The sequence below is a fragment of the Accipiter gentilis genome, chromosome 2 (assembly GCF_929443795.1).
Source record: "Accipiter gentilis chromosome 2, bAccGen1.1, whole genome shotgun sequence".
In the NCBI taxonomy this organism is placed as follows: Eukaryota; Metazoa; Chordata; class Aves; order Accipitriformes; family Accipitridae; genus Astur; species Astur gentilis.
The window spans coordinates 3,336,857-3,353,830 of NC_064881.1; the positions used below are offsets into that span (position 1 = coordinate 3,336,857).

General features: G+C 34.7%; 1 protein-coding gene across 4 annotated transcripts in view; it reads left to right on the forward strand.

Moving 5' to 3' along the window:
• Positions 1 to 16,974, forward strand: part of RBBP8 (RB binding protein 8, endonuclease) — a 44,221-nt gene that overhangs the window by 19,327 nt on the left and 7,920 nt on the right. For 3 of the 4 annotated variants that reach the window (XR_007509657.1, XM_049829192.1, XM_049829181.1), the window contains exons 4-16: positions 39 to 134; positions 2,099 to 2,211; positions 3,980 to 4,055; positions 7,159 to 7,328; positions 8,741 to 8,842; positions 9,952 to 10,049; positions 10,699 to 10,826; positions 11,768 to 12,653; positions 12,738 to 12,864; positions 13,973 to 14,070; positions 14,873 to 14,987; positions 15,895 to 16,065; positions 16,676 to 16,745. Coding sequence is in view for 3 of the 4 variants with exons in the window: in XM_049829192.1 (XP_049685149.1) it covers positions 39 to 134; positions 2,099 to 2,211; positions 3,980 to 4,055; positions 7,159 to 7,328; positions 8,741 to 8,842; positions 9,952 to 10,049; positions 10,699 to 10,826; positions 11,768 to 12,653; positions 12,738 to 12,864; positions 13,973 to 14,070; positions 14,873 to 14,987; positions 15,895 to 16,065; positions 16,676 to 16,745 (2,250 nt within the window). In the remaining variant the exon portion in view is untranslated. The remainder of the gene's footprint in view (positions 1 to 38; positions 135 to 2,098; positions 2,212 to 3,979; positions 4,056 to 7,158; positions 7,329 to 8,740; positions 8,843 to 9,951; positions 10,050 to 10,698; positions 10,827 to 11,767; positions 12,654 to 12,737; positions 12,865 to 13,972; positions 14,071 to 14,872; positions 14,988 to 15,894; positions 16,066 to 16,675; positions 16,746 to 16,974) is intronic. The other variant, XM_049829204.1, reaches the window with a different exon arrangement.

Sequence of the window (16,974 nt, forward strand, 5' to 3'; positions counted from 1 at the left end):
TTAAAGCTAGAAATGATTTTTTCTCTATTTGATTTTAGGGATGCAGAGAGGCTTGAAGAGTTTTATACCAAGAACCAACAGCTCAGAGAACAGCAAAAAGCACTTCATGACACTATCAAGGTTTTAGAAGACAGGTGAAGTAGTGTCTTTTAGCTTTTGGGTTTGCTGTGTTTTGCTCTTACAGAGTAGCTCTGGATACTTTGCAAGTTGGGGTTTTTTGTTGGTTCATTTTAATATTTTTTTTAGTAAACCAGTCCTAATACAACCCAAATAGTGTGTTTTAAAGAAAAGTGTAGAATTTAGATTCTTCTGAGTTAAATTTTTCTTATTTTGTTTTTTTTTTAAATGCTTAGCTTGCTTAATTCAGTTAAAATAAATAGAAGTTAAATAGATCAGCTTGGGAGGCAGACAGCCATTTTAAAGCACATTCTTTTCCATCCTTTTTTGTAGAGGTAAATTTGGTATCAATTGAGAGGTCATATAAGTACTAAAACCAAGGGCAAACTATATAATATACTTTGAAACTCATGAAATAACTCACTAAGATATATTTCAGATTTGAGGGGGTCTTTTTTTTTACCTAAATTGGGTTGTCTGTTTTACCTAAATTTAATCACAGGTTCTGTCTTTTTGCCTTCTTTTGGACTTAGACATTCTCATCACCTTTTGACCCATTCTGCCTTCCCTTATTTGTTCCTGTTTGATCTGGTATAGCAAAACAAAATCAATGGACATGAAATTACAGTGCATTTTTTTTTCTTTAAAAATGATAGCTCTTTTGGAAAGTGTATGTTAAATTTGCTGCTAATAGGCTCTCAGAAGCTTTCTAGTAACAGGAGATCATTAAGTAGTAAATTATTTTCCCACATTCCTGTGTACCTCAAATTTTAGAACTATGACACTCAAATTTTGCTTTCAACTCTTTCTGTGGGAAAGGCATTAGGGATAAACTTGTAACTGTGCAGGCAATAATACACTTTCACACCACCTAGGTAGAGACACATTTGCAGAGTGCATTGACTTTTCTAATCCCTTAGCAGATGAAGTACTCACACTGCAGAAAACAAAAAGGCTATTTAAAGTGGTTTAATACTGTGTTTATTACACAGTCAGATAAGGTAGTATGAAGAGGCATTTCAGTATTTTACTCTTTCCATCATTCCACAATATTAAAATACCCATAAACCAAAATGCTTTTACTTCCAATATTCAGCTGTGGAATTAGAAACTTAGGTGTACATTTGTTTTAGTACTTCATGTGCAAACAGCAGCAATGCAGAGCTCTTAACTAATTGGTCTCTTATTTAGCAAGCAAAAGAGAGTCTGGTTTTCACTTTGGTAATACTATTAGCTTTTTGTTGTGTACCAGAAATAAATACACTTCAGTTATCATCTGTAAAATAAGCACACATTTCATTGCATGAATGAATGTGTCAAGTAAGATGGAGTTATCATAACAAGTCTTTTTCTGATAGCAGATATGCTTTAAACAGCTGATTTAAACCATTAGGGACAGTGGAGGCAGTGCCTCATGTGGACTTTTGGATCCACTTCTAATTATTCATGTCTAGGTAAAGATAAAGGATTTCACATTTGCTTGGTATTTGTTACAGAGTGAACTTACTGTTTGTACTTTTTATTTGATTGCTTTGCTCAATGACAGTGATATAGCCTTCTTAGATGAAGTAGTAATTGTATTTACTGAAATGATTTGCTTATTAGTATTTGCTTGAATGAGCTTTACTTACAACGAATGGCAATTTATATCCGACAGTATTCTTAGTACGATACCTCACAAAGGCTTTCAGTGGCAAGGTGTAGCATGCTCCACTTTATTAAGTAATGCATGTTGCGTTAGAAGTATCCAGTACCTACAGTCATTTATACAAACGTTAGTACATGTGGTATTAGATTGTTCAGAAATCTCAAAATGTTGCTATGTCAACGTATAAAACCACAGTACTTAGTGGTGTTCTGCATAGTTGTCAGAAATTTTCTGGTTCTCATTGTTCAAAAGACCAGTTAAGTGTGGATATCTCCTTCATGTATAGAAATATTTTCTTAACAGAGGGACTTTTTTCTCTTACTTTTGTTGTAGATTAAGAGCAGGATTATGTGATCGTTGTGCTGTAACTGAAGAACATATGAGAAAGAAGCAGCAAGAGTTTGAAAATATCCGGCAGCAGAATCTTAAACTTATCACTGAGCTTAGTGAGTTTTATCTGCAAGTCTGAAGACAAAACATACTATTTTGTAAATTAGTTCTTCATGAATTCCTGTAACTTGATATAATTTATATATGGTGCGTTTAGTAAGCCCAAGAAGTTCAGTTGGGGTATACTCAACTCTACAGTCTGAAAATATGTAACATACCAATTACTAGTCATTTGACCCACCTTCTTAGATTTAAGTGCTGATGCTGAAAGTGAATTGATGTGGAAAATCTTGCAGTGTGAAGTAGCTACTTTAAATAAAATGTGGCTGCTTCTGTTTATTCCCACAGCTGAGGCACAGAATGACTGATTGCCAGCTTTCCTAAGGAAACCCTGACTTCAAAAGTAACTGGTGATAACAAAGTAGTATAGCAAGTTCAGACAGAAGTTCCCTGGGTCCAGCTTCTGTCCTGTAGCTGGTCTTGGAGTTTTTAACTGCAGTAAACCCATAACCTTCACATAACCCTCTGAAGCCACAAACAAATTGCTTTACACCAGGCAGCTTGTAGCCAGCTCATTTTGAAATCAGGAAGTAGTACATATGGGACAGGAAAAATAAACTGCTTGTTCTATGTGACATGAAGGCAGGACACAACAAATCTCTTCATAAAGAGAGTTTGGAAAGATTGGTTGTATAAAATGCTAAATAATACAGGGCAGGATTTTCAAATGTTAATGGTATCTTTACCATTAATTATTTTGTTTCATTTAGTTTTCTTGCTTGATCAAGAATAAGCAGACATTCAGTGAGATTTAAAATCTGGGAAATGCCAGACACAAAAAGTAGCTTTTCAGTGCTTAATTAAATTATAGAAATATTAGATTCTGTACTAATATAAAATACATCAATTTTTCAAGGACTTTTAATATTGGATATTTATATAAAAATATTCTCAATCCTTCAGTTCAGTGGTAAATAACAGGGTACAACCAATCTTTAAATAAAGCTCTGAGCCTTCAAAATCAAGGTGAGACCTATTAGGTACAAATCCTCTTGAACATTATCTGACAGAACAGTAGTCTTCCATGGGTTTGAATTGAGGTCTATATGACAATTCATGTGCTTCCTGCAACCAGCAAAAAAGGTCAGTGAAGAATAATCCAAAGGTAAAATATACAACGAAAAAATAAGAACAAGAAAATAGAAATTAAAGGTGAACAGAAAAGTTGGGAGCTATCACTACATTAGTTTGAGACAGCATGGAAAAAAGGCTGAAGGTGATGCAGTAAACTTGTGTGAAGTACAGGCAGAATGAATTGGAAATTAAGAAAAGTAAAATCAAAAATTTCTGACTAGTCTCTCTTAAATTCCCAAATATTTAACTGATTTTTAAGAAATTGGTTTTTTTTCCGTTCTCTCGAATTAGCTGCTCGCTTTGGTGGCTAAAACTGAATTTTAATTGCTTTATACTTCATAAGCTGCCTTCAACCTAAGGAAGCAATTTTGTCCATGGAGCTGAGTGAGCAGTTCATTCATCTTTACAACACAGTTTCACTTGTATGTACATGGACAAAAGTAATTAATGATTGTATAAGCTAATATTATGATCCAGTAATTGTGACACCTTTGCCTTTTCTAACATCATTTTACAACTTTTTTAATGACTAGCTTGAAAATTCATTTTGGTAAGCTACAGAAAGGGTATATGTTATTATGTTTTAGAATTGGTTCTGTTTCCTTAAAGGACCTGACAAAATTTGATATATTGTTAATATTTATGCATTGATTATTTTTTTTCTGTCTTTTTTTTCCCTATATATTGCAGTGAATGAAAAAAACAACTTGCAGGATGAAAATAAAAAGATAACTGAACAGTTTCAGCAATTACAGAAGGAGTTGGAGTAAGTTTTGAGGGTTTTTAGATATTGTCTCCCTCCCCCCAGTTCCTCAGTAGTAATGTCTGGGAATATAAATATCAGCTTTTAAGTCTTTAAACTTGAGTTTCCTCTTCCTTAATAGAGTGTGAAAAGATAGTCTACTGCCACTATAGCAACATAAAACTAGCATTTTTGTATTGTGCAGAATTTTTGCTTTCTTTTAACTGTGTGCGTCTTTCTTTTTTTAAACTAAGAGAGATAAATTTGTCATATAAATTCTGTTTGACTTCATGGTTGTTCAGGATTGTTCTGGTAACAGTGTGTAGCAAAGTCTTAAGTCTCATTCTTTTATTCCTCTGTTGACTCTTTACCAATTCTTTCCTCCTTGGTTAAGACTTTAGAAAAGCAGTTTCTCAGCTAGTCAACAAGTCTCAGTATCTTGCAATAAATTTTTTAAATAAACTTATGATAATTTTACAGTTTTAAAAAGAAAAAATCAATTTCAAAAGAAACCCATAAAAATAATGAGCTACAAATTGTCTGTCAAATTGTAATGTGATATGATAGCAAGAATGTGCCATATAATGTTGTGTTTAATATGCAAATATGGTGTACTGTGCAAGGCAGAGATAGTATTCCTTGCTTGTATAGCTATGGTCTGACATCATCTGAAACTTACCTCAGTTTTGCCTATCTGTGAACAAGTACGTGCATGGGGGGAATGGGACCGGTTGTGTGGACTTGTGTAGGCTTTCTACTGCATGTAATTTTTTCTTGTCTTTGTCAGAAAGTAATTTTGTTAGAGGAGTAAAACAGCTTAGAGTTCAGTTCAAAATGTCTGTGGTCCTATTGCTTTGTATTTCTTGGTTTGTCTCCCATCATTTGCACCCTAATCATCCTTTCTTTTTCTGTATGCATTTCATCATCTTGGAGTAACATGTTTCATGACCCTAGGAGTACTCCTTTTTAATACCAAGTAATAACAAATTTCTATATGCTTCCCTATGTATAATTGCTTCTCAATAAAGGTCCTCCTATGCAGCTTGACAGGAAGTGACATTAAAAAAATTGACACCAGACAGATCCATCCAAATTCATTACTTTGATCCCCAGTCTTGCAATTTAGCTTCCAGTAAAAATCTATGGCCAGTGTGGGAAAGTTGAGAATGACCAATGTAACACTAAGTTATTTGCTCTGCATGTTAGGTGGTCATTTAAATGAATGCAGAGTTGAGTGGATAAACAGTAATTAACAAGGATGGTCCTGCTGTTTGTAATCTAGCCATTGCATTTGGTTGTTTCAGTTGAACTGTAGTCATGTTGCTTTATTTAGAATGAACAACTTAGATCAATGTAACATCATCGCATAGGTGCAAGGTAACAGATTTTTTTCTGGTGCATGATGTGAAATTAATTTTTTTGCAGTGTTCTGTGTTTTGCTACCAAGGTTTAATATTTTCGGAAAAAAATCTAAGAATCCTCTATAAAAGTGAAATCAATGACATTTTAGAAGAATTGTATTAACCGATCCTTTATTAGATTAGGATTACATTATCTGTGGATGGAAACAGCAAGGAAATTTCTGCAAAAACCTTTTCTAGGGTCTCAGATAAATGTTTCCATGGTTCAGAAATTATTTATTGCATATTTATGATGTATAGTATATACGGCAGTTTCTTCATTTGATAGTTTTTTTGTGGTGGTATGTAGGAGCTACCTTTTGGTTTGTGTAGAAGTAAGGTATAGAAAAATACAGTTATAGTAGGCTAATTTGTCATACAAGACCACATGTGCCATGTAACTGGATGAACATATTGTTTTGCTGTTTGTTTTGATTTGTTTCTTAAGATATTGTTAGTAGATGGTAGAGTTTTCCAGTTATGGTGCTTTCTTTGTAAATGTGCTAGAAGAGAGTCACACAATAAGATTCATCAAGACTTCAGAGCATCAGTGCATCAATGTTTGTCATTAAGTGTTCAAAGTTAGTCACGGTAAAAAGCCTAACTGCAAAAATGCTTTTTGTCTCAAACAAGGCAGCTTTCTACAGTTTTCCATTAACTTATTTTATATAAGTTTATATAAGATCTTGTGGTTCATTTCAGTGCAAGCAGAAATATATCTGTATTTCCTCTTCCTCCCTTAGATCAAAACCTTACATCCTTCTCTTTGTAGTTAGGAAATGATCTTTTGGTCCATATTTTCTCTTGAGAGTCATAAGGAAAAGTGCTACTGCAGAAAGATGACCAAGCAGGCCAAGTTAGATTTCCTTGTGTTTTTCTTTTACTGCCTCTTCCATTTCTCACTACCATCACCATATGACAGGTAGCAATGTCCTCATTAAGTACTAAACAAACTGTATTTAAGTTAAAAGAACTGAAATTAATGTTTTTTGGTTGGTTTTTCCTTGCCATGTCTAGATAGAGTTTTCACAGAGAAAAGACATGGTTATTTGTTACACTAATTTTTATATACTCACTCTGCAACATGCTGTTAAGAGCTGACAGTGTGAGACAAAATAAACTTCATAACTCATGTTGTGTTTTACATTACTTGTTTTACATGGTTTACATTGCTTTTTACACTCCTCTCTGAAGACCTTTGTGAGGTGAATAAGAGGCAACATCCAACGCTCTGGAGGGGGATTGCTTTGAATATAATGCTGATCATTACTATTTAAAATTGTCCAAAAACTTTTGTTCTGTATTTAAGACAGTATTCTTGGGGTGTGCAGGGACTTCTATACAGGGAGAGAGACACTAGTCCATCCATTTCAGCATTCTTTCATTCAAGTAGCACATACTTTAAAGGACAAGCTAGAACTCTACTGTCTCTAGTTTCTTCCAGGGGAAAAGTCTTCCATAGTGCAGTAGTTAAATATTGACTTCAAATGTGAAGAGCTAGGTTTGTATGCTGTTCTGAGGCTTAATGGAGCAATTCTGAATTTGTTGATAGATCTATCTAAAAACTAGGTTCTAGTATTACTTTTTTTACACTGTGATATTATTGAGATGGCTGTATTTTCTAAATTATTACTTTCTTGAACCATGTGATTGTCCTGCTTGCTGAAATGAAAGCTCTTCGTCTTGCTGACTTGGGGTTCTATTTGACCACCTAATTTGGTCTCCAGGGAGCAAAAGCAACAAGCAGTGGAATTAGAAGAAGGAGTCATTCCAGATTCTCCAGTTCTGACTTCTTCATTTTCTGTGGTTAATCGTCTGAGAAGAAAAAAAGAGAATAGGCATATACGATACACAGAACATACACACCCAGATTTGGAACTTGCAGAAAGCAACAGTGGTAAGAGTATTGTATTTTATTGTTTTAAATTAATTTTAAAATATATTTTTAAGGGCTAAAGAAAAAGGTGATGTATGAGTTTGATTGCAAAGGCTGAAAACTAAAAAAAAAAAAAAAAAAAAAAAAAAAGTCTTTTCTGGTTTGGCTTTTTTCCATTTATGCCATAATACATATCAGGGGAAAAATGTCTGTAGCAGTAACTGTTATATCAGTGATATGCTCAAAGCTTATCTCAACCTCCTACTTTTCTTCATCGACATACACATGCAAATGCACAGTTTTCCAACCCATATCTCTTCTGTAACTGCAAACAAACTGAAAAACGTTAGAGTTTGACTTGTGCATACTGCTATGTCACCACCTAGTGGAGAGTGAAATAAATGTTTTGCCACATTCGGCAATTACTCTGCAATTAAAGTAATATTACTGAAACCGATTGATATCTAATTCTACCAGCTACATGATCTTCCTTTTTCTAGTACTGATACACTGTTTGCATTTGTTTTGTGTCTAAGTCCAAAAGTATTGCGCGCATTTAGTTTCCAAACTTTGTTCTGTAATGTCATAGAAATAGCTCTAATGTAATGTAACTATAAAAAATATTTTTGTGAAATAAGGGACTTTGTGCCTGTATTTTAATGATACACAGGAAATATGATAAACAATCCAGGTGCTTTTAATGTGTTAATTTATCTTTTGGAATAAAAATATGTATTTTAAATAATATATGAATATATCTAAATTTTGAGTCTTGACTAAAAGCCTCTTCCCAAGAATAAAAATAGCACAACTGTGGGGTGAAGAGGGTGGGTTGATTATTAACACCCTTTATTTTACATATGTAATTTTAGTGCTGTGGATAGTTTTTTCCTTTCTAAACATACCTCTACTTCTCTCCATTTTCTGAATAAAAAAATTGAGTTACTAAATTAAACCAAAGTTAAATATGTAAGAAATGTTTTAGAAAGGACTACATGGCACAAAGTTGGTCATGATTCAAATCTCAGATTTTTCACCTTTTCATTACCTTAGCTGATGCAGAAAATTATCCCCTTGCATGCTTTACTCTTTAATAGTTTTGTTGCCATATTGACAGGTCAAATATAGATTGAATACATACTTTTTCTGTGGTCAGTGTAGAAAGTGATGTAATTATGTGTCAGTATTGGTTTATGGCTGACTGGATGGGCTCATATTTGTGAGAGAAAGGATTAATATGAAATATATGTGACTAATTTGTCACAGTGATACTTCAGAATAAAAATAATCAGATGTGCTTAGATTACTGGATCTTCTGACATATCGAAACTCACGTTCAAGTGCTTTTAAGATCAGGATCATGGTCTGTATCTACACAAAATTATCACAGCAGGATACCTGATTTCACCATGTGAAAATGTTTCTACATCTAGACTTTGGAAAAATTCCACTGTATTCCACACAAGTGAACAGTCACCATGGAGAAGAGATACTAGTGGCAGACACCTGTGATCCACAACTGTCCCCTGTACCAAGTAAGTGTATTAATAGATTTAGTTCTAATTCCATTCAAAATAAGGAATTAAACTTAGGGTAAAAAAAAAAAAACTTAGGGTAAAATTTAGGGTTCATCAACAACTGAGGGTTCATCTCTTTAAACAAAGGAGCCAGAAAAATGATATTATGTTTAATCACATAATTGCTACTGAAATGCCTATCTTGTAATGCCTGTCTACCTGATTCTAAGCCTAGCATCAGGGCTTAGAGTCAAGAAATAGAAAGCAGCTCAGTGCAGCTCTTACTGCAGGTATCTTATAGTTTAGGCAACTTATCCAATTGTCTTATGTCTGGGTTTCCAACTGTACAGGACATAAAATATTCTGAGAACTGCACTTCCTGTCTGACATGAATATGTAACATTTAGAAGTGCTTCTGTTAATTAATCCCTTTTTTGCAATTGTGAATTGCTACAAGTCTGTAAGTCTTAAGTCCTTCTCCATAAACAGTTCTTTGACAAGAACTTTCTGTGTCCCTGATTTTTTTCTGTGAAGTATTTAACTATAAATGACTGTGAGAATCGGTATCTTGGAATCATTTGTGCAAGTCAGGGTTGTGGTGGTTGTAATTCTTGTACTTTCCCATCATATTACCTTGGCCCAGTTCAATAAAATGAGTAATGTTAAACCCTTGAAAGAAAGGAAACTCATCTATTTGTTTTCCTAATAAAGACACAGGAAGAATAAGTGTCACCTAGGAAATATGCAACACAAGCGTTTTACTATAAATAGACATCACTATTCTACATGCTTTTCTCAGACTATTCATGCCCTGGACTGGGAGTTTAAAAATCAACTTTTACGTTGACTTGTCTTTGTATTTTAATTTTGGGGAGCTGTATTCAAATTGGTAACATAATTCTCTGTGATGGTACAGCAGTTGCTCTTATCAGAAATTCTTCTTTTGCCCCCCTTCTCCACTTACCACTTCCAGATAGGATTTTTATCTGATGCAGGTCAAATTATTTCCATAATTACCAGTTTTAATTTGTGATCTTTTTAGTTCTGTGTTTGGTACCATCTGTGTGAGTGGAGTAAGATACTATAATGTATATGTAAGTTATTATGACCTTTTTCTACTCATAAAGATAAACCAAGGATGGGAGGCTATCCTGTTCCAAAGCCATCTTTTAACTTGGCTGCAGTCGTGGCAGAAACAATTGGACTTGCTGTTCAAGAGGAATCTGTAAGTAGTATTCACAAATTTCTTACATAATCAACTTTTTGTGCCCATTGTTTTCAAAAACAGTATTTTTCTCTTTTGCATTAAAGTTCTGCGAAAGTATTCAAAGTTCCAGTAAGCTCACTTTGGTTTGCTTTTGCTTACTCATTACCGAATTGCTCTAGCAAGAAGAGATATAACTCTGCTGACCTCTCTGGGGGGTTGGGGAGGAAGGTAGGGGCACAGTTCCTGCTGTGTATACATCTTTCAAGTTTGACTAAGACAGTGGACTAAATTCTTGGGTCTGCCAGACTCCCTTTGTGGAGTTAATCAAGTCTAATAAGCTAAAAAAGATTATTTGGTGATGAGATTGTTTGGTGACTCATGTGAGATTATTTGATGTTTTTACTTGGTAGCTGTAGTGAAAATGATAGTATGCAGACAGGTTTTTTTGTGTGTGCATTTGAATGATGAAATTTTTTAATTTCCATATGCTTTTTTAAAGTTGCTGGTCAAAATTTAATCTCTTTTTTAACTTTTATTATTTTTCAGAGTTTTGAGTGGTTCAATTTGAATGGGTTTTCAAAGTATTCATGTGCAAACCTAGCATATTTCTGATTTTGAATTCTAACAGCTTCTCACACTTCCTTTGTTTTCCTTCACGGCTTGCAAGGAGTCCCAGAGTGTACTGAGTCCTCCCCGTACCAATACTGTTATGAGCCAGGCCCCAGAGAGCATGCAGTCTGAAGACTCAAGAAAACATCCAGCTTCTGAATCAAGAAATGATGACAACAATTTAGGGTGTGTTTCCACTTGGTTGTAATAATATTGTTTTAAGCAGGCTTATATGAAGGTCTGGTTTTAGTAGAATTTAAAACCTTACAGCAGTTTGCTTTGAAGGTACAGACACAGAAATATTTTCATATTATATGGGTTTCTTTCAAGTAAATAACATGAGAAGCAAAGGAACTGATAGAATGCAAAACTGTGGACTTTTACTTCATTCTCCAGTTTCTGATTTGGGCTTTCTATGTACACAGTTCTTCCCTCACTGATGACTTGTTATTGCAAGGTATCTTCTGAGGCCCATAAACCTAGGCATAAGGGGCCAGGAGCTGGGGTAGGAAAATGATCATAAACCATTTCTGCTGAGTAGATGTCATACCGATGGACTGTTGCCCTTCCCACTCTCCTCAGGATGTTGTGGTCTAAACTGAAATTTTTTTTGCCCCTTTTTGTCATCTTAAATGTTATGTTTTATTGGTGACAAGTAAAAAACAGAGTACCTGAAAGAAGCTTGCACGTTTTTCCTTCACTTGCAGAAGCTTTGAGAATCTGTTATCATGGTTATAAGATCTATGCAAGAACCTAGATAGACTGCTATCGCAACCATTCTCACTTCCATTTCACTGCACTGAAAGGTGGGGAGTCCTTTGGTAGAAGAGATTCCTAGTTAGGCTTAGTTCTGTCCTTGGTTCTCAGTTGAATGTGAATTTCACACCATACTAAAGTGAAGGATGAGGTCTGTGTTTTGTTTGCCTTTTACAGCTCTAAGTGCAACAGTACTTACTTCTAGACCAAAATTTTTCCTTTTCTTTTTCCTTCTGTTTTGAGTTAATACTAGCAATTCTGACAGCTTTAAAGCAGATCACTGGTAGGAAACATAATTTTTCTATATCCCTTTATTTCCTCCCAGCCCCCTGTGCACACCAGAAAAATATCTCATCTCTCATTGTATTCAGTCTTTCAGATCCATCTCGGAACACTCCACCACTTGTTGACTGGGATTCTAGGGTAGCTTCTCCCATTTTTGGAGCTTCTAGCAGTATGAAGAACAACTCAAGTACAAGTCATGCCCCTTGTATTTTAGATTCAGGATTGAAGCCTAATCTCAAAACTAACCTCTTCAACAATCCTTCCAGTTCCAGATCTCATAAAAGTAGATCAAAATCTGAAGATGTTGCTTTTGTTGCACCACTGAATCTTGGAACGGATATCAACTCAGTTATTAGCCAGGCCTCTATCAATAGGCAAATGGTTGTGAAAAAGAATACTAATGAGGCTGTAACCTGTGCTGGAAACACTTGTGCAGCTAAAAATGATGTGATCAAGAGTGATTTCCTTCTTGTACACCAGAAGCAGCTAGAAGGCAGGTGTGCCAAGAGAAAGAAAGCTGAAGATGAGCATGCAATTAGCTGTGAAAAAACATCCTTCAACAAAGAGAACTCAGTGCCATTTCGATCAGATGTTCAGCATATTAATGGGGAGCATACAGTGGATAAGCCCTTGGATCTGTCTGATCGCTTCTCTGGAGTTCGTTGTCAAGAAAAAAAACAAGGAAGTGAGGAGATCTGTAAAAATAGACTGAAACAGGTGACACTGCATGACATTTTTTCACAGCTAGGGAAGCCCATTCCTGAAAGTTCATCATCTATCCAAAATGCCAACAATGAGAGCTGTTTGTTTGGCAGAGATTTACAAGAAGAATCCTATGTACAAGAGGCAATGCTGGGAAAAACATTCCCAGATAAGAAAAACCATATCCAAATGAAAGAAGAAGTTCCTCCCTTCAAAATTGCACCACTGCCAAGTTCTGCAGAGACAGAGCAACTTTTTGATGATGTGAAGGTATGGTTTTCTGACTTTTTTTCTTCTCCTTTAAAATATTATATTTAAGTTTTGGAAAATAGTAAAATTGCAATATGTTGTTAGGTTGCCAGTGGCCATGTACCAAATAGAAAGAAAACAAGGACAGGACATGGAGAGTCTGAACCAGCATCTGTACTTCAACCAAACCCTTGTAGACTATCAAAAAATAAAGCACTGCAAAATGAGCAAGGTAACTTGATTAAAATGTTCCTTTTATTGCCCCCTTACTCCCCCCAGCCTGTGCTATGGTTGAATAGAATTTTTCATATCTTCTTTTCTCCCACTTTAATCACTTTCTCTGTTCTGCTTCTAACTCTGTCTCATTCTATTCAGGACTTCTAAAGATTACCTCTGCCTTTCTCCCCCATTTTCATTCTGTATCTTCCTGACATTCTTTTGCCACTATATAAGAAATATATCATTGGCATTCAGCTGTAAACTCAACAGGCGAGGAATCTTGTTCTTTTTCATTTATTTAGCATTGTTGTTTACTGCAGCATGTGGACAACAGATACTGAAATAAAATCTCAGGAAGTGTGAGTTTATCTATATCAAATGCTTGAAAACTGTACTTCAGTGTAAGAATAAACCATTTTGTTAATATTTTTCATTATTCCTGATGATCTGTTAAAGATATTTGTGCCTTTAATGGTAATGAACAGATGCTGCCAAATACTCTCCTGGAAGTTGTATCTTCTTTCCTATTAAGTGGTCGCAGTTTGAAAACTTTTTTTTTAACTGGGATTATAGAATCACTGCTTCTGTGCTCCTTAGCTGAGCTGCAATGCTGCATTTAGAAATACTCATATTATGAATTTTAAAAATATCTGTAGTTGGTGTGGCCATGTAGGTTGGAATCTAAACCTCTACTTAACAGATAAATCAAGAGCCATGTCTGGAACAATGACTGGACACTTTTATACTCTCTTGTATTCTAAGGCCTGACTTTTGTATTCTTGTTGGTCTGATGTCTTCTATCCAGTATTAATGCTACCTGATTTACACAGTACAGAGATTTTGCCTGCAAGAGTATTTTATGTATTGCATACCTCATATGAACACAAAGGAGTGGTGTGCTCCTGGAATATGACAAAAAACTTAAAGATCTATTTCTAACTCTTCAGACAAAATATGATTTACGCCAAATGAGCATGTTTATTGTTTGAGAAAAATCAATCCCTAATCCCAAAGATGAATTGATGAAAGGAAAGCTGGCTTATCATTTACACACTATAGGATGCTGTTAGGAGAATTTGATTCTGATTATTTGTCTTTTTTCTTATATTCTCTGTGTCCAGAACTGAAAGATAAACCTTTAGAAAACCTTCAGTGGAGTATAGACCCAGGAGCTGACCTTTCACAGTACAAAATGGACATTACTGTGATTGATACAAAGGTAAACTTGTATAACAAGTCTGCATGTTCTATGGTACTGAAAAAAGCCTACAAAGGTAGTATCATGAACTTTATTCTGGGCAGACCAAAACCATTTTCTAATAAAAATCTAAATTCAGGTTATTTGATATTTGTTTGTGCTCCTGAAATGTTTATTTATGCATAGTACACTACAGTCATCCTAAAACATTTCCACCGTCTAGTTGTATTTAATAAATTTGGCCAGGTGGCTACTCAGTATGAAACTGATGTGTTTTGGGGGTGGTTTTGGGTTTCTTTTAAGACAAAAAAAATATTCTAAATATCATAATTTTTCCTGTAAAAATGTTTACTGTGATAGCTCTTTATGTTAAGTAATGGAAAATATGCAGATAATGACTATTAGCTTTCTTTGAGTTGGATGTAAGTTGGTTATTATGATCTCTTGAGAATTTTCCTGAAGTCTGTCTCACATAAACACTATCTTAAAATCTATGAATTTGACCAGTTTTTAATTTCTCTATGTTTCATTGTTACTTTTTATCTTTGTAGAATTTAACATGAAAACTTTTAAGGCATTTCTTGCCCATCAGGTACTGTAATCCACCAGATAAATGCTTCACATTTGAATTTCAACACATGTTATTCTCTTACCTAGATTTTACATTTTTATCGTGCAGACATTACTGCAGAAAAAAATAATCACAGAAAGTGTCCAAAAAGATGCCAGTAACTGTTGTGAAAGTGTTTCAGATATACAGCAATGATACTGACTACAGCAGTTGCTTCTGAGTGCAATTGTCATGTTTGCTTTTTCTATTTAGGGTGGTTCTCAGTCAAGAGTTGGAGGAGAAGTTGTTGATACAGATTATACATATGTTGGTGAAAGTGTGCTATTAAAAATGAAAAGTCAAGAGCAAATTCAGGAAAGCAGTCCAAGTAAGTCTTCCCCCCCACACCCCCTTGGTTTGCTTTCGGGGCAGGGGGGAGAAAGAGTAAAGGGCATTTTTTTCCCCTGTATGAATAGATGGTAGAAAATGTTTTGCAATAAAAAAGCACTGATGTATTTGTGTAGGTTACAAAAATCAGTCTGTTTCCTAGTAGAATCAGTGGTTGTTGTTGAGGTTTTTTTAATTTAGATTAAGAAAATTGTAGGATTTGTGCTGAGATAGAATCAGTAGCTATGCTTTTACAGTGCTTAAACAGTTAAAGACTTAACCATATAATAGTTCTGATCTCACCTGCAACAATCACTCTTACAACAAACAGCTCTGAAAGTTTGCTCTGTAATCATATCAGACTTTCTATGGGAAGACTAATTTCATTTTTAATGACATATAAATAGAACTAGTATATTTTAAATAAATCCAAATGTGTTTATATCATATTTAATGTATGGCATGTGGTGAGTCATGGCTGCCGGGCAGTGACTTTTAATGATGTGGTTTATTTTTTTTAAGCTGTTGCAACTTGATCACATTTCCGTAGTTTATCTCCTGCCCACAGAAAGTATTTCCTTTTGCTTGGGTAACTCCATAATTACAAGAACAAAAATTTCATGTATCCAGTATTAACATTAGAGGTACATCAAAGTGATTTAGCAATTAATCAAATTTTAGAGATGAGATCAATGTATCTTTTATGAAAAATAAATGAGCATTGGCCACATTTGAAAGACTGACAGAGAAGTTGCAGAAAGAATAAATGCATAGCTGCTGTTGAGTTAATTGGTACTGGAGCAGGAAGTAAATGTTAGTTCTTTTGATACACATTCAATCAAAGTGCACTTTCTTGACTTGAATTGTTGAGAGACTGATTTGGATGTTCATTATGCTTTTTATAATAGGAGGAGAAAAAACAATTAATGATACCTTAACAGAGATGTTTGATCGGACAACCCATGAAGAATATGAATCCTGCCTACCAGAAGATAGTCCTTCTGCATGTGCTGAAAAAGAAACTCTTCATGATGAAGAGCAGGATAAGGGAATAACAGCAGCAAGCAAGAAACTAAAGAGTGGGATATAATTTGTTTTGTCTTTATTAGCCTGTTTAAACTACAAAAGTTGATTTTAAATCAAGCTCTGCTCTCTAGGAACAAATATGCCAAATAAACCATCAGTTCATTTTTCATAAATTCATGGGAAAATTTATTCATTGTAAGGACATAACATAAACCAATATGAATGGTAGTTCATGTATATAGCCACCACGCAAATACGGGATGTGTAATGGAAGTTGGCATAGGAGCTGTACAGCAAAGTCACTCTTACAGGAAACACCAGGTTTTGGCTGCAGATTACATGCTTCCTTTCTTCTCCCTATCCTAGGTTCTGCCAAAGATTTTGCAGTATTTTATATTTTAAGCAACCTTTCCTTTGCTATTTTGCTTATTTTTTTTACTTGTCCCACTGCTGTTTTCCTTCTATTCCAGTAATGCTTTTTAATCACTGGTTCAATCAATTCTATATTATTTTTAGTATCTGTTTGAATCTGTTGTCTCAGACTGAATGTACATAGCATTTTTGTATTTCTTAATAGCTGGCTAATAATTTTACAGATGTTTCTCCAGGCAGTCTATTAAGTTATATGACATGTAATTTTTCATTTTACGGATATATTTACAGAACATGAGGATAAACAAGATAAAGCCAAGCAGAAGGCTTTTGTGGAGCCATATTTCAAAAGTGATGAAAGGTAATTTAGTTTGTTTTGTACAGGCATTTTAAGGCTCTTTATATCCTCCCTATAGGGAACTTGTTCTTGCATAAAATAAGCATGCTTGTGCATAACATCCTAGCGGCTGAAGATGCACAGGTAAAAGATCTACTAAATTAGATAAAAGCCTTAGATAAAAGCTGGAGTAGGGGTTAAAAAAAGATAAACACATTGAGATGCCCATCTATCACATTTGCTGAAGAGAAGG